This window comes from Pteronotus mesoamericanus, unplaced genomic scaffold, assembly GCF_021234165.1.
Source record: "Pteronotus mesoamericanus isolate MK-2021 breed Mesoamerican mustached bat unplaced genomic scaffold, CSHL_Meso_final contig_557, whole genome shotgun sequence".
NCBI classification, from domain to species: domain Eukaryota; kingdom Metazoa; phylum Chordata; class Mammalia; order Chiroptera; family Mormoopidae; genus Pteronotus; species Pteronotus mesoamericanus.
The window spans coordinates 3,763,160-3,785,978 of record NW_026555200.1 but is presented as its reverse complement, the minus strand read 5'-3'; the positions used below and the strand labels follow the sequence as shown (position 1 = coordinate 3,785,978).

Here is a 22,819-nt window from a genome sequence, read left to right as displayed (position 1 = left end):
AATCTATTTTATCATTTCTCTGGTTGTGAATGACCCTATAATAACAGCATTCAGCAGAGCAGAATGTGTTTGTGGTAGAGAGGTAAGCTTGTTTCAATTGTAATATTCTGGGTAAAGTAATTATAGGCATTTTAACATTTTCTGACTCTGCCCTTATAAAGTTGTGCATGCACTTTCCTTCTAAACTTGCGGCAGTCATGAAAGCTTTTCCCATGTTGAAATCTGTCCTATAAACCCAGTTCAAAGTATCCTTTCATTGCTCATTATGTAAAAATTAACAAAGGGGACCTAGACATTCTAGCCCTGTGTGCGTGCTCCCCTAGGCACCGTCCCGCAGACTTCCGTTTCGCTTGGGGCCTATACCAAGAGGGTGCATCTCTGCCAAGGCCCGCGTGGCTGGGCATCCGAGGATGTTCCCAGCCTCTGGCTTCAGAAGAGGCGCCATCTTTTGAACATTTGGGCTGATTGTTTATCCATAGACCTGCTCAGGGAGGTTTTCAACTCTAGAACTTGCTGCTTTTTAATTTAATTAAAAATTTTTAATTTAGTGAGTGACAGTGATAATTGCTTTGTTTTCAGATTGTTTCAGTTTTCAAGCAAACTCTAATGAGAATACTCAGAAAAACCGGGCTTTTGGTCCTTTTTTTTTTTTTTTTTTGAAGCTGTTTTTAATGACTAGAAGTTATTATAAAACGAAAATCCTCTCTTTATGGAACTTCCTTACTCAGAATTCTCTAGATTCATATAGCATAACTTTCCATCTTGCCCAAGTAATTCATCATCCATAAAGTTGGGGGGAAAAAAGTTAATGCTTTGCTACACATTTTCCATTACTGTTGGAAAGAGAATTTAAATTTGGTAACTTGTTCAAATGACATGTTAAATTGTCAAAGTCAATGCCTTTACTTGTGTCTTTTTCTTACCAATCTCGACTCCACCTTTTAGGCCAAAGGAGGACTTTCTGGTTTGTTTGATGGAGCTGAAGTTGTTCTTGGTCCTGATACTTCCATGGAGCTTTTGGGGCCAGTTCCACCTGAACAACAATTTATTAACCAAAAAATGAGGCCTGGTTCTGGAATGTTATCCATTAGAGTCATCCCAGATGGACCCACAAGGGCACTCCAGGTAACAATCTGTCTTACAAACTGACATGAGAGAATCTTCACTGGGTCCCCCCCCATTTAGTAGTTCAGTAAATATTTATTGCATGATTTATGCTGAATGTGAAGATACAGTGTCTTCATTTATAAAGTGGGGATAAGACCTACCTCACAAAGTTGTTAGAAGAGTGAAAGTATAAGTACATATAAGATGATGGAAAACATAAAGTATAAGAACTGAAGATAATGCAGTGTCACCGGGGAGTCTCTGAGATAGTGCAGTATAATCCATAATACCTCTTAAAACACATCCTTCTTTTAGGCAAAATTAAATTGAGGTTTGCATGGTTTGGCTTGAGCTTGATTCTAGATCACCTGCGGATGCCTAACCCCACTCTAAGAGGCTTTCAAGGTCTACAGCGTGGTGTCTCACTGTAGACTTACACACAAGTTTGCTTCACTGTCGCACACATCTCGCCTTAGCAGTGCTTTGGAAACCATCGACTTCCACAGGGCTGCTGAGCATATAGTGATTCTGACCGACACTGTTGATGTGGAATGGCTTGCGCTGGATAAGTATGAGCCCTCTTAGTGCACTGTTTTATTTGACTTCAGATAACAGATTTCTCCCAGCGAAAGAGCGACCGTTCATCATATGAAGTGGATGAACTTCCTGTTACTGAACAAGAGCTGCAGAAATTAAAGAATCCAGACACAGAGCAGGAATTGGAAGTAAGTCTTAAGTATTGCAAATTCATTTCTTTATCATAAATTTGGTTAGAATTTTGCTCTGGGGTGTTCTCAGTTAGGACCTTCTCTTTTTGCCCTCTGAATTCTAAATACAGGTGTTGCTTCACAGTGTTTTAATATTATCACAATATGAATGCGTGAGTATGTTAGTTAAATGACGGGTCAAGTCAAAACAGAATGGGACTAATGTTGCTAAATTAAGATGACAGTAAACAAAGCTAAACTATTCAAACTGAAATAGGAACAGAGGTGGAAAATAAAGAAGATAGATTTTTGGGTGGGTGGGGGGACCCCAGTTGATGCGGACATCTTTCCCCTCTCCCTGTTTGGGCATCAGGAAGAAAGTGAAAAGTTTGAAAAGGAACATGAGGCGAACATGAGGAAGCACACTTACTAGATATTTACCCAGTGATTTTTAAAAGTCAAATACCTGTATGTAAAGCACTGTGCTGGATGTTATGGTAGTTCAGTGAGTGACTTAAGAGCTTGCATCCCAAATAGGGAGAAAAGTTGACTAATAACGATTTTCCTGTAATGGAGTGCAGAATGCCACCAGGACTCCCCTAGAGGTATTATCGGATAGCTCTGGAGTTCCGGTTGGGTGGGGACGTGATGGAATTTGAGGCATCACGGCAAATAACATGACTCTCCAAAGTAGTTTTCATCTGCTCACAGCTACATTAGAGGGATTTCAATCCACTTACTTTCTTATACCCTCTGGGCGACCTTGAGCTCTGTTTTAAACTGTCAGTGTGCCACGTTTTGGTTTCCTTTCAGGTGCTTGTGAAGTTAGAAGGTGGAATTGGGTTGTCCTTAATTAATAAAGTCCCAGAAGAACTGGTCTTTGCAAGTCTTACAGGAATCAATGTGCACTATACACAGCTGGCAACCAGCCATATGCTCGAGCTCAGCATACAGGATGTACAGGTAAGGGAGTTTAGAACTTGTTAACCTTCTTGTATTCCTGCGGAACCCCTAACCAGATCCAGTCTTTGGTGTTCTAAAAAGTTCAATGCTTTGGCAGATATACCTTGTTATGGCCTTCAAAAAGTCATTCTACGAAAGCAATTGCTTCTACCTACATTTGTGTCACTGATTTTTCTAGATAGCAGTATTCTGAATATATTAGCTAGTCCATCGGTAACTGAGATAACTTAGTCAAGGTAGTGTGGAGGAACCCATGGTTCCCCATCTTGCCAAAATTAACAAGAAATCACCTAACCATCATTTAGAGGAATTGAAGTTCATCTAAGGAAGGAAATACAAGGGAACTGGACTTGTGCTTCTGGCCAACATGTGGTAACAGGAACCAGATTTACCCTCTTACCTGAAAAGACCCCCAAATCCAGATAAAACAAGAAGCCAACAGGTTCAAGACACTGGACATCAGGCAACAAAAGACAGTGGACCCACGAGAGGTAGGAAACAAAAGAGGTGAGCCCTGCAATCGCCCCAACCTCCAGAGGAAGTTTCCAGGCCACGGCTCTGCGAGGGGAGAGCCGAACAGAGCTGGAGTCCTAGGACCCAGGCGGCCAGAGTTCATAGGACAGCACACAGAGGACAGTGGGAGGGACGTGCTTCCCAGGAAGGAGACATAGGAGGTCTTTGGGGCCTATGAGTACTCAGCGAAGGACAGGTCAGCGATGTGTGCGAGGAGACTACCGTCCGAACCACCCGAAAGGACCTGAGGGACAAAGCCTGCCGCTGCCGCAGCGCTGGAGAGGGTGCTGCTTCCTCCCAGTCAGACTGGAAAACCAATGCTGGATGGGACATTGGGAAGAGTCCTCAAAAGTCTTGTCTCCATGCTGAGCTGTGAGTAGCCCTAGGCCGAGCGCTGCTTCCGACCTACCAAACAAATCATAAAAGGATAGATTTATTTCCAAGTACCTTAACTATATCCCTGAACAAAGCTGAAGATGCAACAGAATACAAAAATATTCAGCACCCAAAGTAAAATTCATAGTAACTGCATTCTTTCAAAAAGTACCAGGTGTGCAAAGGGGCAAGAAAACACAATATATAATCAAAAGAATAATCAGTCAGAGTGGACCCAGAGCTAACACCAATGTTAGAATTTTCAGAGAAGTACATTCAAATGGTTATGATAACTGTATTCTAGATGTTGAAAAAGTTAAGTAGCGACATGGAATATATTAAGAAAAATTTCTAGAGATGAAAATGAAATGAAAAATGCTCTGGATTCAATTAATAGCAGATGACACATTACAGAAAAAAGATAAATGAACTTGAAGACATAGCAGTAAAGACTGCCCGGATTTAAATGCCCAGAGAAAAATACGGACATGCCTCATCTTATTGTGCTTCACTTTATTATGCTCACGGATACTGCATTTTTACAAATTGAAGGTTTGTGGCAACCCTGCATCCAACGAGTCTACTGGTACCATTTCTCCAAAAGTATTTGCTCACTCTGTGTCGTGTCATGTAATTCTCATAGTGTTCCAGACTTTTGCATTATTATTGTATGTGTTATGGTGACCTTTGATGTTACTATTATAACGGTTTGGGGTGCCATGAACCACTCCCATATAAGAATATGTACTTAATCAGTAAGTCTTGTGTGTGTTCTGTTCAATCAAATGCCCATTTTCTTGTCTCCTTCTCCTCAGACCTCCCTCTTCTCTTAGACACAACTTGAAATTAGCTTGGTTAATAATCCTACAATGACCTCTAAGTATTTAATTGAAAGGAAGAGTTACATATCTCTCACTTTAAATCAAAAGCTAGAAATGGTTAAGCTTAGGGGGGCATGTCACAAGCTGAGACAGGCTGAAAGCTAGGCCTCTTGCACCAAATAGTTAGCCAAGTTGTGAATACAAAGAAAAAGGTCCTGAAGGAAATTAAAAGTGCTACTCCAGTGAGCACAAGAATGATAAGAAAGTGAAAACCCTTATTGCTGACGTGGAGAAAGTTTTAGTAGTCTGGAAAGAAGATCAAACCAGCCACAACATTCCCTTAAGCCAAAGCCTAATTCAGAACAAGGCCCTAACTCTTTTCAGTTCTGTGAAGGCTAAGAGAGGTTGAGGAAGCTGCAGAAGAAAAATTGGAAGCTAGCAGAGACTGGTTGGTGAGGTTTAAGGAAAGAAGCCATTTCCATAACATAGAAGTGCAGGGTGAAGCAGCAAACTGCTGATGTAGAAGTTGCAGCAAGTCATCCAGAAGACATAGCTAAGGTAATTCATGAAGGTGGTTACATTAAACAGATTCTCATTGTAGATGAAACAGCCTTGTACTGGAAGAAGATGCCACCTAGGACTTCCATAGAATAAGAGGAGAAATCAATACCTAGCTTGGAAGGACCATTGACTCTCTTGTTAGGGGTTAATGCAGCTGGTGACTTTACGTTGAAGCCAGTGCTCATTTACCATCTGAAAGTCCTAGGGTCCTTAAGAATTATGCTAAATCTCCTCTGCCTGTGCTCTGTACGGTGAACAACAAAGCCTGGATGAGACAGCACATTTGTTTACAACATTGTTTACTGAACATCTTAAGCCCACCGTTGAGACCTACTGCTCAAGAAAAAAACCAAAATAAGGATTCCTTTCCAAATATGACTGCTCGTTGGCAGTGTACGTGTTCACCCAAGAGTTCTGATGGAGCTGGGCAACAAGATTAATGTTGTTTTTTATGCCTGCTTACACAGCGTCCATTCCTCAGCCCGGGCAGGGATCAAGGAGTCATTTTGACTTTCAAGTCTCATTATTTGAGAAATACATTTGGAAAGGCTCTAGCTGCCATAGATATGATTCCTCTGATGGATCTGGACAAAGTAAATTGAAAACCTTCTAGAAAGGTTTCACCATTCTCCATGCCATTAAGAATATTCATGATTCATGGGAAGAGGTCAAAATATCAACGTTAAGAGGAGTTTGGAAGAAGTTGACTCCAACCCCCATGGATGACTTTGAGGGGTTTGAGACTTCAGTGGAGTGAAGTAACTGCAGATGTTGTGGAAGTAACAAGAGAACCAGAATTAGAAATGGAGCCTGAAGATGTGACTGAGTGGCTGCAATCTTGTGATAAAACTGGAATGGATGAGGTACTTCTTATGGATAAGCAAAGAAAGTTGTTTCTTGAGATGAAATCTACTCCTGGTGAAGATGCTGTGAAGATTGTTGACATGACAGCAAAAGATTTAGAATATTACATAAATTTAGTTGATAAAGCATCAGTAGGGTTTGAGAAGATTGACTACCATTTTGAAAGGGTTCTCCTGTACGTAAAATGCTATTAAACAGCATCACATGCTACAGAGAAATTTTTTGTGAAAGGAGTCAGTTGATGAGCCATTGTCGTCTTAGTTTGAGAAATTGCCACAGCCACCGCAGCCTGCTCACAGTCAGCCTCCAACCTGATCAGTCAGCAGCCACCAACATTGAGGCAAGACCTCTACTAGCAGAAAAGATTATGACTCGTTGAAAGCTCAGATGGTAGGTAGCATTGTTTTAGCAATGAAGTATTTTTTAATTAAGGTATGTACCTTTTTTTAGACAAAAAATACCTGAAGAATTTGGCCATGAATTTTCCAAGCTTCATGAAAACTATAAACTCAAGATAGTAAGTAGTTCCAACTCAAACACACACACACACACACACACACACACACACACACACCCCTCCCCCCGAAGGAAACTACGCCAAGGTACCTCAAAATAACTCAAAACTAGTGGTAAGGCACCCAGAATAAAAAAGGCATGTTGCATATCAGGAACAAAGGCGAGAATGACAGCTAATTTCTCACTGGGAGCAATGCAAGTTAAAAGACAGTAAGCAACATCAATAACGTACTGAAAAGAAAACAAACTGTCAACTTAGAATTCTATGCCTGGCAAGTATATCTTTAAAGAACAAAAGCAAAAGAAAGATGTTTTTAAACATACAGAAGATAAAAGAACTCCTTACCAGCAGACCCGCACTACAGAAAGTGTTAAGGGACATTGTACAGGCAGAAGGAAATGGCACAAGATGGAAATCTGGATCCAAACAAAAGAAGGAGGAGCACCTGAAATGATAAGTATGGGGGTAAATACTTAAGATAATTTTCTATTTAACTCTCTTTACGAGGTAATCAACTGTTATTGTGTAAAAATAATAACACTGTATTTTGGGATCTGTAACATGTTAGATTAAAATGAATGACAACAAAAGCATAACATCTGGAAGGGGAGAAATGGAACTATATTACCATAATTTTTTCACTTTTTTAATCATTTTTTAATTTCTCAGTTACAGTTGACATACAGTATTATATTCGTATCTGGTATACACCCCAGTGATTAGACCTTATGTAATAACTAAGTGATCATCCCCGCAAATCTCATACCCATCTGACACCATACACAGTTACTAGAATATTATTGTATTCCCTGTGCTATACTTTGCATCCCCATGAGTCTTCTGTGACTGCCAATTTGTGCTTCCAAATTCCTTCACCTTCTCACCCATCGCCTCAAGCCTCCTCCCATCTGGCAACAGTCAGAATGTTCTCTTTTTCCTGTGTGTCTGTTTCTGTTCTGCTTATTTGTTTATTTTGATTTTTAGTTTCAGTTGTTGATAGATATGTATTACCCTATTTTTTATCTTTTTATTTCTTCTGAAAGAAGACTATTTAACATTTCACTTGATACTTGTTTGGTATTAAGTGATGAACTCCTTTAGCTTTTTCTTGTCTAGGAAGCTCTTCACATGTACTTCAATTCTAAATGACAGCTTTGCTGGGTAGAGTGATCTAGGTTGTAGGTTTTTGCTTTTCATCACTTTGAATATTTCCCACCACTCCCTTCTGGTGCCCTGTAGGCCCAGGGGTGCAGCCTCCCCAGCCACCCAGGCTGGGGGCTCTAGGTGGTCCCCATGTGGGCCGTGTGCACTCTCCTGTTGTCGTGGAGCCTTGGCTGCTGTTGGCCTCACTGGGAGGCCTTGACCCCCGGGCCACTTGGCTACCAGGATCGGCAGCAGCTGCAGCAGAGGTGCTGCTGTGCAGGAATTGACCCTCTGGAGCAGGTCTTGCTTCACTGGGCTTTAGTGCTCACCAAGTCCGCCCCTTGAGCATGTTGCTCGTAGAGGCAGTAGGGTTGTAATCCAGTGTGGTGTGAAGCTGTCCACCAGGTACACTGGCCCTGGGGCCTCCTGGGAGGTGCAGAGTCAGCCACCGCCTGTGCCCTGCCTGGCGCCACCCAGGGCAGATGGCTGCTGCTTGAGTTGGGCTTGGAGTTGCCCAGCAGAGGCCAAGGTATGAACCAAGGCACGCTGCCGTAGTGCCGGGCCTGGGGCCACGTGGCATGAGGCTGGGGCTACACAGAGGCCAGGTGCTGCTAGTTTGAGAGATTTTAGGGAAGTCCAAAGTATGAGACGAGAGGCCATTTGCATGGAAAAGCCACTGGAATCGGCTTGGATGGGCCTGCAAGTTGGGCGGGGTGGCTTCTCTGGGAATCACCAGGGTGGGGCGAACAGTGTGAGCCAGGCTGGCAGAGACTCAGCTGTGTCACTTGCCTGTCAGCTCTGTGGGGCAGGTCTCAGAAAAGGAACAATGGCCCCTGCCAATACTTTTTCTGTCAGAAAGCCGCCCCCCACTCAATTCTCGCTCAGATGCCAGGCAATTCAGCTCCTCTCCAAATGTCCGTGGTTCCTTTCAATCTGCCGCCCCAGTGCTGGAGCGCAGAGTGACTCCGAATAAGTCCATGCATGGACTATTGAGGAGGAACTGCCTGGGACTCCAGAAGCCCTTCTTCTCACTCAGCCTCAATGCCTGCTGGTTTTCACAACCAGAAGTTACGGGGACTTGTCTTCTTGGCACTGGAACCCTGGGCTGGGGTGTCTGGTGTGGGACTGGAACCCCTTGTTCCCCAGATGGGACCTCCACAGCCAAGATGTTTCTCCTAATTTTAAACCAGCACACATACGTGTGGGACCGGCTCATTCCACATCCTCACACCTCCTACCATTATCCATGTGGCCGCTTCTTTAAATCCCTAGTTGCAGGTCTTTCATTCAGCTAGATTTCAGACAGTTCTGCATGATGGCTGTTCTACTGTTCAGTTGTATTTTTGACGTGGTTGTGGGAGGATTCAGGTACTTCATTTACCTACACTGCCCTCTTGACCGGAAGTCACACTGTAATTTTTTAATATGTGAAGTAATGTGATGTCATTTGAATGTAGGCTGTTAAAGATGAACACCATAACCCTAAAGCAACCACCAAAAGGGCTACACCTAATAATCTGAGAGAGAAGGTAAAATACAATAATAAAAAATACTTGATTAATCTAAGAAAAGGCAGAAAAAGAGGAAAACTCAGGAAAGAACAGATGAGACGAATAGGAAGATGGTTGACTTACTCAAACCTAACTATTGATTAATTAAATGTAAATCCTGTAAACACCTCCAATTAAAAGGCACAGGTTATCAGATCAGATTAAAAAGCAAGAACCAATTATATAGTGCCTTCAAAAAACACACATTAAAAGTAAAGAAACAAATAGGTTAAAAAGAAAAGATTGGGAAAAGATATACCAGACTAACACTAGTCATAAGAAAGTGGGAGGAGCTAGATCAATACCAGACATAATAAATCACAGAACAAAGAATATTACCAGGGGTAAGGAAGGTAATTTCCTAATGATAAAAGAGTCAGTTAATCAAGAGGGCATAACAATCCTGAATACTTAGACAGAGTTTCAAAATATATGGAGCAAAAACTGATAGAACTGAAAGAAGAAAATAGACAAATACACAATTATAGTAGATTTCATTGCCACTCTGAATAATTATAGTATAAGCAGGAAATCATTAAAGATATACTGGATTTGAACAGCACCATCAGCCCACTAGACCTAATTGCCATTTATAGAACACTCCACCTAGCAACAGCAGAAAACATAGTCTTCTCAAGTGCACAGGAAACATTTCCAAGATAGACCGAATTCTGGGCCATAAAATAGTTCTCAACAAATTCAAAAGGATTCAAGTCACACGCAATATGCTCTTTGATCACAATGGAATTAAAGTAGATATAATGGGAAAAGAGTTAGGAAAATTCCCCCAAATATTTGGAAACTAAAGGAATTCGAAAATATTTTGAACTGAATGAGAATGAAAACACAGCATATCAGAATTTGTGGAATGCTGCTAAAGCAGCTAAACAACACCAACAACAATCCCAGAGTAAGCAGAAGAAAGGAAATGATGACGATCTCAGTGGAAATCAATGAAATAGAAACGAGCTGCTGGAGTAGGGAAAAATTCTAATAAAGAGCTGGTCCTTGAGATCAATCCGATCAGGATTAAAAAGAGAACACACAAATGGCCAATATCAGGAAAGGGAGAGGTGCCGGACAAGTCCAAACATGGGCAGTTTCCTGGGAATGGAACTCGGGGGGAGCCGCAGACGCGCTTGGGCTGCCGGGCTCCCACCATGGCCGCAGGGCCGTTGGGCCCTGAGGCCACTCTGACCCGTGGAGGAGGAATGGGACGGACAAGCGACAATGCCAGAGTTCTTGAGTGAACAATCCCTGGATCGTTGCAAACCTTTGATTAACTTGCAGAGTTCTGAAGCACTCGATTTGGACAATTTTTGCTTGAGTTCTGTTGTGATGCTGTGAAGACAGCTCCTGTCTTTGTGACACCGTTTCTGAACCTCCCCCTCCCTACCCCCACCCCCGCTTTCCCGCCTTGGCCAAGACTGAAATGCTGCGAGGCTTCAGTGAGAACACATTTTGGCAGCTGCTGTGGCGACAGGGTCACGTGGCGAGGGTCCTTCCTGAGTGGCCTACACATTGTGAGACCCCAGTCAAAGGTAAAGATAAGAACTGAGCCACTTATCTGTTTTTGTTTTGCTGCTTTTTCATGTCCCAGGTGGACAATCAGCTCATTGGCACCACTCAGCCCTTCATGCTCTACGTGACTCCCCTGAGCAACGAGAACGAGGTCGTTGAGACAGGCCCTGCCGTGCAAGTGAACGCCGTGAAGCTCCCCAGTAAGAGCGCGCTGACCAACATCTACAAGGTAGGCTGGTGGGGCCCGGGCATGCGGAAGGGCGACCTGTTCTCTCCCGGGCAGGGGTCAGGGAGCAGTGCAGGGTGCGCGTGGAAATCGTCCTGGGGGTTAAGGGACAAGGGGCTTGTTAAATTGTGTAAAGGAATTGACAGGAACTCCTCTTAGCATTTTGCCCTCTCAGTTTTGGGTTCGATGACCTTGCAGGTGGTAGCTCTGAATCCACTGGGCCCAGAGTCTGGGAAAGCATAGCATCTCCTAGGCTGAGTAGGACCAGGCGGGATCGAGATATATGATGAAAGCGGAGTAACCCAGTGACTGCTAGAAAGGGGGGTAGGAGACTGACACCTTGGGACTGACATCTCTGATGCATGCTGCCCCGCCACTTACTGAAAGTGGACAATTCAAAGGGAGCAGTTTTCTTTCTTGAAGAAGTCTACGTGTGTAAGCTAGCTGTTAGAGCAGCAAATTCTGGAAAAAGAGGAGCTGACAAAAGAGGTGGCTTCCCATATTTCTGGTCCTTTGTCACTGGTGTCATGAGGCCAAGCCTCAAACCCCCAAGCCAGTCCTACTGCTCCTTAAACTTGCCGCCGGCCCTGTGAGCTCAGTACCGTGAAGTTTGCCCGCCACTGCGCATCTGAAAGCCTCATCCTGACTAATGAGACACAGGTGCCCTCGGAACCAAACAACAGGGTGGTGAATTGTCTCAACATCTGGAATTTTTGGCTAATTGTAACAATGCAGAGAGAGATGAGCCAGAAATAATTTGGCAGTAGGACTATAAAAGCACATTGAAGAAAGAAACCATATCGTGTCTGTGGGGCCTTCTTAACGGCACAGAAAAACTCAAGAGTTTTTTTCTGGAGTTCACACTGTGAATGGGAATCTCTTTATCTCTAGCACCTGATGATCACGGCGCAGAGATTCACGGTGCAAATCGAGGAGAAACTGCTCCTCAAGCTGCTGAGTTTCTTTGGCTACGATCAAGCAGAATCAGGTAACGTTGAATGTTCCAGGTTTGTGTCTGGGAATTGGCCCAAGGATGGCATCTTCTAGCCTGCTTGTGAAAATGGGTTTTTGGAGTGCCTGACAAGCTCCCTTTCCACCTTGTAGCCTGAACGAGGAAGTCTTGTGTTCGGGTTTTCTCTTTCAAAAGTATTGCTTGCTGACAGGTTGAGGTGTCTCTCTGTCAGGAAGGAAGTGATTCGAGGTGTTCTGGAATGCCGGGGTGCGGGGGGCGGGGTGGGGGGGGGCGGCGGCGTAAGCCTTCAGGAGGCGGTGTGCCGTTCCTCTTTGTTTTGCATTTGTTGACTCCTCCACTCTAGGCTAACAGAAGTGATGTTAGTTATTTAGCAAACCACTTTGTTTCCTAACCTTTGTTTATGAAACAGACTCAGGGCCAAGGATCAGAAATCCCTTTGGCAGTTCCTTTGGTTTAGTTGAGGGAAAAAACTGGCTAGCCTCAATCCCTTAACTTTTTACATTCATCCCCATATGCTTTACAAAGGTTTTTAGTTACTTTACTCTTCTTTGGAGCGGGGAGTTAGATAAACTGTTGAAAAACTTCAATTTTCCAGCAGTGCTACAGAAATAATTTAGCTGTTGCCTCTTTATTTTAGATTCCTCGTCGTGGCCTTTGCAAGACTGTATACATACAGCCTAGAGAAAATTAGGAGTGCTTAGTCTTTTGAAGACTGAAGTAAAAACTGACCTGAAGAAATGATAAGAGAGACATTTATGTTTATTGCCCATACTGGCTAGGGAAAATAAAAAAATCCCTGGGATGTGTATACGGATGCACATGTATACACCCCGTGCAAGCAAAATATTTTTGCCCTTTTTATCCCAGACCTGGCATTTAAGCTTTAAGTCTATTTGGGATTAAGAGCAAGATGCTCTCTGTTTAGTGCTGTTTTCCACTTTGGGTTGGAACACCAGTGTTTATTTATATGTAGACAGTCACTTGAGAGCCTGCCTGCCAGGTACTTGTTGACTTTGGTGCCTTCCTGAGTTTTACTTTGCATTTGATTGGACATGCTTTTCCTGTGGTTACTGGAAATAGTCTCCCCTCCCCCGCCACCCCCCAAGTGCGGCAGGGCTGACGAGGCTCCTGTAGAAGCCTTGCCTTGTCAGGAGGTCTCCCTTGTTCTCTGTTCCTGTTTCCTGAGTGCAGATAAGCTGGTCTCTGTTGCAGTGTCTTTTTTTAAAAAATCTATTTCTTTTTTTTCCATAAATAGAACTATAATAGCTTAAAGCATTAATTTATTTGATAATTCATGCTTTAATTATCTTCGTATAATATCTTGGTTTTATTTCCAAGGCACATGAAGCCAAGTGAAAATAAGCCCCCCAAATGGGTACAGCATTGCGTCAAAGAGCCTGTTGCTGCTGCGTTTTAGCCCATGTTACCCTTTTTACTTAATGAGATAATAAGGAAAAAATATGCTGTGACTATGTTATTGAAACGGATGTTCACTGTTCGGGAGAGAGAATGCTTCTTGTCCTGACGTCAGCTCTTTATAGCCTGCAGCCTGTTTCTTTTTAAGGCATTGTGTTTTCAGATTCATTATTTATTGGTCATGTTGTGCACTATTATTTGGTTAAATTACATTTCAAATACTTATTTGGATATCATCTTATGAAATAAATTCAGGAAATCTAGGTCATTTATAAAAACAACAACATGGCTTTTAGAAAACTCATTACCAATAAACACACCAATGACCTCTGGCTTTCCCACCTGGATTATTTTTTCCAAAGACGCTATCTGCCAGATGGTATAGAGTCACAAATCAAAAGATTAAGCTATTGTACTTTTTTGTTAAACAACATGAAACAGATCTGCTTTTACAAAGAAATGGCATCAGGAACCGTACATATTACTGAACCCTGGAAAACTAAATTTAGAGAGATGTTTATATTTCTACATGAGTTTTTAAAAGTGTGAATGAAGTACTTGAATCTTAAGACTTCAGGTGACTTGTTTTTTATAAAGCAATTCTATCTTTGCACCAGAGGTTGAAAAATATGACGAAAACCTCCATGAAAAGACAGCTGAACAAGGTGGAACGCCAATTCGCTACTACTTTGAAAATCTCAAAATCAGCATTCCCCAGATCAGACTGAGTGTGTTTACCTCCAACAAGCTACCCCTGGATCTTAAGGTACGCTGGTATCTGGGTAAGTTTTTAAAAATTACTTTTCCTTGAAAAAGAATGAGTGTGTTTTCTCTTTGCTTTTTCTGTCCAGCATCATTTGTAGCAGACATTTTTTTTTATAGGTTTCCTTTTTCAGAAGGGCTATTGACTCACACCCCACCTGCTGCGCGCGCACGTGCGTGTGTGTGTGTGTGTGTGTGTGTGTATTCCTTTTTAAAAAAATGTGTATGACTTTGCTAACGATTGAGGCGTAACAAAAGAGTAAACACAGAGAATTACATTACAACCCATCTGCCTTCTGCTTAGCTCCTGGCTTATCTCCGGGAGGTGAAAGCCTCCTCTCCTAGGGCCGCTCCCAGGCCCAAGAGGAAAGCTACAGCCAAGATAATACCTTCCTTTTGTGCTCAAGACCTGCCTGCCCTTCTGATTCTCTTCTCCTCCTTGTGTCCGCCTCATCGTGAATGGTTGACACTAGAAATGCCTGCGACCTTCAAGGAGGACTTGGCCGCATACCCACTTCCCCAGAGATGTGGCCTTGCCCACGCCCATGCTGGAACGTAACACTCCTCCCGGTCATCGTGATACGGATCTGACATACGGTCGGAGACTGTCTTCATGTGCTGCAATAAAATCTATTTTCAGTAAGGGAAGGGGCTGAGATTCAGATCCAAGTCTATCTGACTCTGAAGTCTGGCTCCATAGCTTCCTTCTATACTGTGCTGCCCCCTAGAATATAAGGAATCAGAATTGTAGAGCCATAAGAGCCCTCTGTCATCCCCTTGCTCAGAGAACAAGGGTATGGGAGTTGGCAGTGTTTTGTCCCTCAAGCCTGTGTAGGTGGTCATAGGTGCAGGAATGGAACCCAGGTAGCCGCTGGAAAGTCCTCCCTTAGGTTGACTCTGTGCAGCTTGCACCCATTGCTTCTGGTTCTTTTCCTCTGTTGCACTTGAAAATGGCCGTCAAGGCACCCGCCCCTACTTACCACCCACCTAAGACTTTTCCACTGTCCCATGCTCCCCTCCTGTGAGATACTGCAAGATGGCTTGTCTTTCAGAACAGGATTAGCTGGAGACACCAACAGGTAAGCAGTAAACCTGAGATCATACATTCAGATGCCTGCAGGGACTGTGCCAGCGGTGCAAGCCAGTGACCAGCGCAGCGGGCAGCGCGGCCCACGGCGCGCGCACGTGCCGTCCGAAGGGCCAGTGTGGCTCAGCTCCAGCCGCTGTCCCAGGGGAGTGCGAGCCCTGTGCTGCCAGATCCTCAGATTCTTAAAACAAAGCCGGAAATCTGGGTTCTATGTGGAATCTCCTGGTTTTTAAGCATTGGCAACCAATTTGAGTTCTTTTGTGTTTTTTTTTTAAGCCTTGTGGGCCTAACAAAACACATGTGTGGGCCTCATGTGGTCCACGGTCTGCCAGCTCGCAGCTTCTAAAATAGGCTCGCAGGTAACGAGACAGTAGTCTGGTCAACGCCAGATCATATTTGGAGGAGGGCAGGGCAGGAGTGGCTGCTTCATGGAGGCGTCAGGCTGGGGCCGAGTGCAGGACGTGCCGCCAGGCCCTGGGAGCGGAGCTGCGGCCGCGGCCGTCCTGGAAACGGCGGGGCGCCCTTCCCGACGCCTCTCCCTCCCGTCTGCTTAATTTGCTTCCATTTCATGTTTCCCAGGAGACTGAAGATACTTATAATTAGCATGGGAGTGGGGGGAAAACCATGGGAAAACCACTATCTTGCTAATATCCACAAGTATCCACTTGACTTATGTGACCCTTTGGAATGGGTTTGTTTGATAAAGTATATATTCCCCCAGAACACTTGGCATTCGCCCAGCAGGCCAATGTTAAGCATTTCCTGAAAGCTAAGGGCTTCTTGTTTTTTAAATCATCTCAGTAAGAAACACAGACACCTAACTATTCCTTTCAGATGGCTCCCAACAGAAAGCTCTCCCCCAGACTGACAAATGCAGTATGATTTTCTCTGGTGGAAGCAGCTCCCGGCCCCCAGTTCATGGCCTCGCACTCGCCTGCACTCTCTGCACACAATAGACTGGGAATCGTTTAAGGCGAATGTTTCATTTGGCACTCTGTTTAGGGAACATTTTTAAGGCATTTTTCAAATGATTGTTAAGTAAATGTAGTGGAGCAACCACGTTATGAGGTGTGGGGCGGGGGCCACTCTGAATGGGGTACGTTAATGTTTCAAGCAGGGTGCTGGGAATTGGGACTTCAGAGTTAAATTCTCAGCTTGTGGAAGTCACTGTTTTACTGTGTCTTGAGTTCTCCTGGTGGAGTCGGGGACTTATAAAATAATGTCATTTATTCAAAGAGTTTCCTAACAGACTAATACCCCTTTATGCGCCGCTCTCAAGAAGAGCAGTGTGCTCTCTGAGTTGACATGTAACGGCAGAGGGGTGTGCTTAGAAGCGGCCGACCCGCAGCAGGAGGCACAGGAGTCTGACTGAAAGGCAGCCCCGTCTTTGGTGCTGAAGGATAATTATCTTGATTCCCTTGACTCCCGGCCAGAAGTGAGGCTGTCAGAAACCTCAGAGCGAAGCCTCCTCAGGTGTGCACTGCGGGCACGTTGCTGCCGAGGGAGCGTCTGCTCAGGACTCCCCGCGGTTCCACATCTGCTCTCTCCATTGGGTTCCTCCCTCTGTGATGGGAGAGGGGGAGGTAATAAGTTCCATCTCGCAAATGCAAAGAGGAGAGCACAGCACCCCTCCGCTATTCTCCCAAGTCTGCGTGTTCAAGGATAGCAGAGTAATATCGAAAATGCCAGGTAGCTTATATGTTCTCTTTTTTTTAAAAGATCAAAAGAGGCCAGGAGCCTTTAAAAGGGTCTCACAAGGTGGCCTACAGCAGTTCTTCTCCCGTTTAGAGCATCGGGGCATTACAAAAGCAGGGCTTTAATTGAGCAATCTAGTTTGGAAGGAAACCCACATTTTAATGGTCAGGGAGCAAGAGGGTGGGGGTGAGGGGGAATTTCAAACAAAGACACTATTTAAAAAGCCTAAAACTGTCTTCTCAAAGGCTTGAAATAATTTGTTGGGAAACTTCAGACCCTTTACTTTTTTCCTCCCCTTCCTAAATAAAAACCAGATTTGTTAAAGGAAAAAAGATCCGGTATTGTTAATTGTATTTCAGAAAGTGCCAGAGAGGGAAATATCCCTGTAGTTTTAAACGGCGTCCCAGGAGGGAAATGGGCAAATACCCCGCTGCACATAAACAGTCTCTATGTACCATAAATAAACCTTTAAAGAATGAATTCCAGACAGTTTTGTTTAGTGCAGGATAAACTAAGAAAGGAAAGGACATGGCCCAGGGACTGGCTTGTGATCTGGGACCTTGTGGCATATGGACAGGTATTTCTTCTTTCAGCCCGATAAAGTTTCTGGAAGACTTCAGCGGGTTTCGTCTGGCAGAGGGAGGAATAGACACTTACCTGTTTTTATTAGGAACTTGTGCGCACGGATTGTTTCCCCCAGAATCCATTTTACAACAGGAAATGCTACTTGAGTAGAGAAGCACCAACTTTGTATCCTACTGTATCTGATTAGTCCTTTAGTTACTGCATAGAAGGAAAAGTCCTGTTTGGCAATTTCCCTCTCGTCTCTTCTACTTTGACCAGAGCAGCCTGAAGGTGGCAGGATAATTCATACCAACAGCTGTCTCGTAGTGGTTTCAAATGCGGGGGCCCAAAAGCAGTAAATGACAACAAGGTAAAGGTCATTTTTATCAACGGGCCAGAATATTTCCTTGGTTCAGACAAAGCGCACTAACCATTCAGAAAGGGGAGAGCGTCTCTGGTGAGGCTTTTGACAAGTACAGGTTTCCAATTCTTTGCCAGTCTGTGTGGTTCCTCCTCTTCTATGTTTGGCCCAGTGAGGAAGCGGGAGTGTCAGCTTTTTGCCTTAAGCCTTTGTTTTGGTGTCATTTCCTCTTTGAGGAGAAAGCAGGGCTCAGAGCAAACTGCTGAGCTGACGGCCAGCGCCTGGCTTTCCTGGCGTATTTGCTATGTCGCTCCGAGCAAAGCCGCGAGGCCCACTGGCCCTCCGACTCTGTGTCGGTGAGTGGGAAGAGAACGCGTGCGAGCTGCTTCATCCTCGTCCACCCGCGGCCGGTCAAGGCCCACGTGGACATGGAGCAGACAGTTTTTCAGGAGAAAGAACATAACCCTCCATTTTGGTCTTCGTGCTTTCCACCTAATAGGTAGTTGCTATTGTGAAAATGAGCATGTTCAAGTCTCAGAAATACTAATAGCTATCTACATCAGTTTAGGCTATCCTCTGAACATTTCTTTGGTTTTACTTATAATGAAAAGGAGACTGTTAAACTGAATTAGCATGTTGGTCTGAATTAATTTAAGGATGCTCTTAATCTCTAAAATGTTTTGCTCTCCAGTTATGTAGTAGGAGGTTATGAGTTGACTTCCCAAGGCACCGAATCCAGTGGCCCCTTTTCTGTCCTTTACAGGATCCTCAGTCTTAACTGATATTCCTGATCTCTTGAGGTCTGTCCTTTCTACTTCTCTTCTCACTCCTCTACTTGTTTCTTCTCTGTCTTTTTCACAGTTGTCTTTTATTCTGCTCCTCCTTCTCCTCACGCTTATGTTAAAGGCCAGTTTTTTTTCTTCTCTGAACTAAACTGTCTGGTTATATCACTTGTCCATTTTTTTAAAGTCACATGATGAGTCTTTTAACTTTAGAAGCTCTTTATGTAAGTTTTGTTTGTGATATGATTTGCAGGTATTTTTGCTTTGGTTTTTCATTTGTCTTTTTTATTTGCTTTTGGTGTGTGTCTGTTTTCTTAGTCAGACAAAAGCTTTTCCTATTTATGCTGTCAAATTTATCAATCTTTTGCCTCTTTGAGTCTGACTTTTGAGTTACAGAAAAAGTTTCCCCGTTCTCTGGTTTGAGAAAGTGTCATCTTCAATTACATGATTCCATTTCAATCATGAACATACTCTGGTTCCAAAAGAATTTGAGGCAGCCTCTGAAAATACATGCTAAAATATTTAAAAATAAGTAAGAAAGTAAAATAGAAAGTCCATTAAATTTCCCATGAAATTTTACTCTAAAGGCATGTTATTCAATGGGTACAATATAGGTGTTTTAGTAAGTGCTGTTAGACTAACTAGATAGCCATATAGAAAAATGTAAAATTAGATTTGTTATTCGTATTCTACATAAGGATAAATTCTAAGTGGATCAGAAATCTACTAACATTATTGGCATGAATAACTGTTTTCACATTCAAAAAAGAAGAATCTGGCATGCTCTCTAAAATCCTTGAAATATCAATCATGTTAAATAAAAATACAATTGGAAAATAAGCCATATCCAGAAATTATTAACTGGCTTATAGCAGACCCAAATCAGCTGAGAACTACAAGAAATGCTAGATGTAAAAAAAAAACAAAAACCCACAACAACCCAATAGTCTGTTTGAAAGTATTGGAAAGCTACCAAGACAGACAGGACTTGATGGTCCGGGATTTATGAGAGGAGGGAAACTTGATAAGGTGAGCACAACATTTACTCTGCTTTTATTCTTGAACCATTTCTAATTTGTAAGTGGAGTGGGGAGAGAGGTAGAGAAGTCAAGCAGAAAGCAGCTGCCAAACGACAGAGAATCTGAGTAAAGCTGTTGGCAGTTTCGTGAGGTGGCAGGGCAACAGTTGGACTTAGCTACTAAGAGAGCTTGTAATTGAGGGGCTAATGTGTTACAGAGAAGGGATAGATGGGAAAGAGACCTCTGTAGTCTGAGCTGCTTTATTTTTTGAGACAGGTGCCAATTTCTAAGTACACTAGTTCAAAGCCAAGCAAAAAGAAGCAGCCAAAAGACTGAACATACAAATAGATCTTTTAGCAGCTTTGTGGTGCTGGGGAGAGTAAAAATGGAGGAATAGAACTGGTCTTCAGGGGAGACCATTGAAGGCCTATACCAGGCCTTTGTACAGGCTGAAATCTAGCCCTGAGAAACCACAGATCCTGATTGGATTAAGCCCCTTTAACGGCCTGCCAGAAGGTGAAGATTCATCCAAGGCCCCTGTAAGTTTTCATACAAAATGTTGCATTCGGTCACAAATTACCCAGCTACCAAGAAATAGGATCAAGAGAATACACAGACACTAGAAACAGACCTACAAAAATCAATTACATTTCTATGTGTCAGCACCAATTATAGAGAAAAAGGAAATTGGAAGGATGTCATTCATCAAAGTGTCAAGAAAGCATCAAATGCAGGACCATAATCTATTACCAAATCACTCCGAAACTTAGTGGCCTAAAACAACCATTTTATTTGTTCATAACTGTGTGGGTCAGCAGTTTGGGCTGGACCTAGCTGGGTGGTGGTTCTGCTGTGCTCACCTGTGGTTTTTCATGTGGCCGTAGCCATCTGGTGGTCAGCGGAGATTAAATGATGTAAGATGACTGAGTCACATGTCAGGTGGTTGATGGTGGCTGTCAAAAGAACCTCCTTCCAAATGAAGACTCAGTGAAGATGAGTTGAGACTCACCTTCAAGGAAGCCAGTCTCAGCTTCTTCACATGGTGGAAGCATCAAAAAAGGAAGATCAGAAACTCCATGATCTCTTGAGGCCTGGGCTCAGATGTCACACTGACTTCTGCTGCTTCTTATTGGTTACTTCTGCTGCATCTTAGTGGTTGAAGCAAAGTACAACATCACTGAAGATTCACGCGGAAGGGAAATAGACTCCACTAATATGCAAATGAAGATTCAAATGAAGATGCAAAGAATTTATGGCCATTTTTAATCTACCACAGATATCTAGGAATAAATCCAACAAAGAGTATACAAGACCTCTACACAGGAAACAGTTAACATTATTGAGAGAAATACAAAAAGACTTAAATAGTTAAAGGGGCATACTATATTAATACATTGGGAAATCCAATATTATAAGTTGTCATTTCTCTTCAAACTGATCTATAGGTTCAATCAATCCTGGTGACAATTTCAACAGTTTTTATGTAGCAGATTGTCCAGCTGATTCTAAAATTTATTTGGAGGTGAAAAGTGCAAAGAATAACCAAGGTAACCCTGAATAAAGAGAAAAAAATTGGAGAGCCCACACTATTATATTTCAAAAATTATTTTTAAATTGCAGTAATTAAGAAAGTGGTATTGGTAGAAGGCAGGAGAAAATGAAATAGAAAAGAGAATCCAGAAACAGATACATAAATACAGTCACTTGACTTATGACAAGGGGCCCCCAAAAATCCAGGATTATCTTCTGGAGGATGGGCCCCTCATAGTACAGACTTCCCCCACTAGGTTAATGTTCTAGGAACCCATCTGTATCAGTGTACCAGCTGGTGTTGTTGTGAGAGGCTGCATTTGGCTTCATTGAATTTTTTAAAAAGACTTTCAGCACGTTTGCCCATTTCATGATAGGTGATTTATGAGCACACCTGCCCATGCCACGCTGAGTGTTCAGCAGTTTTTGACACAAAATGGCATGACCTGGTGCCCTGCTCTCCCTATTCCCTTGATCTTGCCCTGAGCGACTTTTCTTTTTTGTTTCTCCGGATGAAAAAATCCTCAAAGGGAAATGTTTTACCAGTATGGGAGAAGTGAAAAAAACCCACAGAAACATCAAAATCGATGAGATCAAAAACTGTTTTGAGCAACAGAAAACCTGTCTCCATATGCGTATTGCATCAAATAGAGAGTACTTGGAAGGTGTCTGAAGTTTAAACATGTAAGAGTGAAAACAATTTTTTTATAAATTCCATTTTTGTGGGGTCCCCTGTTGTATGGCAAAGTTTACACTGTACTACAGTAGGGGAAAGGATGATCTTTTCAATGACCATTAGTCAATTAGAAATCCATTTGGAAAGAAATGGATATTGATCTCTCCTTCACACCCCATATTAAATCAAGTCCAAGTAGCTTATAGATTTTAATGTGAAGAGTAAAACAATAAAAGTTCTATAAGTAAACATACGGAGATATCTTTATAACCTTGGTGTGGATAATAATTTCTTAACCTGGACACAAAGATTGGTAAGTCGAATTTCATTAAAACTAAAAATGCCGGGCACCTTCCCTTTCCTCTTCTCCTCGCCCGCAAGCAGGCGCGCATTCCTGAAGTCCAAGGGACGCCCTGAGACTTGAACCAGGGGAGCCCTGGGCAGCTGCAGCTCATCCCAGCCCACCCCCCGGAACCTGTCTCCGAGGCCCCTTTCCCTGACTTTCCAGTGAGCTGCCAGCCGCCCCACTATGGCTCACCTCTTGCACTGTGACTTCTGTTTCTGAGTGAGCCGGAGCAGCCCGCCGGCGCCCCTGTCTGTCCTGTAACCCCGCCCACGCTCTCCTGCTGCCTCTTCTGCCCTAAACCCTTCCTTCTTCCACTGCCCCCGCTTTCATCCATGGACTCTCAGAATTAAAGAAAAAATGTCTGATCATCCCAAAACACGGTCAAGGGTAACAAAACTCATCCCAGAGTGGTAGAAGATACTTATATGAGTTTATAGTCAACATAGGACTAATATTTAGGATGAATAAGACAAATTCCTACAAAGCAATAAGACAAAAAAAAAAAACAACAGCAAAACAACAAAACAGACACCCCACTAGAAAAATGAGCGAAAGACTTGACTAGACACTTCACAAAAAGGGATATCCAAATGGCCAGTGCGTGTTCAAAGGCAATTAATCTCAGTCCTCAACAGGAAAATGGAAATTCAAACCATCAAGGTATCCTTACACACCCATCAGAATATTTGTTTTTTGAAAAAGCTGTCTGTACCAAGTATTGATGAGGATGTAGAATAAGA

At 43.1% G+C, this 22,819-nt stretch overlaps 1 protein-coding gene across 6 annotated transcripts in view; it reads left to right on the top strand.

The window, feature by feature from the left end:
* VPS13D (vacuolar protein sorting 13 homolog D) overlaps positions 1–22,819 on the top strand; it is a 224,503-nt gene that overhangs the window by 121,043 nt on the left and 80,641 nt on the right. For all 6 annotated transcript variants that reach the window (XM_054579727.1, XM_054579726.1, XM_054579725.1 and 3 more), the window contains 6 exons: positions 946–1,125; positions 1,716–1,832; positions 2,628–2,777; positions 10,722–10,871; positions 11,760–11,856; positions 13,875–14,023. In XM_054579727.1, coding sequence (XP_054435702.1) covers positions 946–1,125; positions 1,716–1,832; positions 2,628–2,777; positions 10,722–10,871; positions 11,760–11,856; positions 13,875–14,023 — 843 coding nt within the window. The remainder of the gene's footprint in view (positions 1–945; positions 1,126–1,715; positions 1,833–2,627; positions 2,778–10,721; positions 10,872–11,759; positions 11,857–13,874; positions 14,024–22,819) is intronic.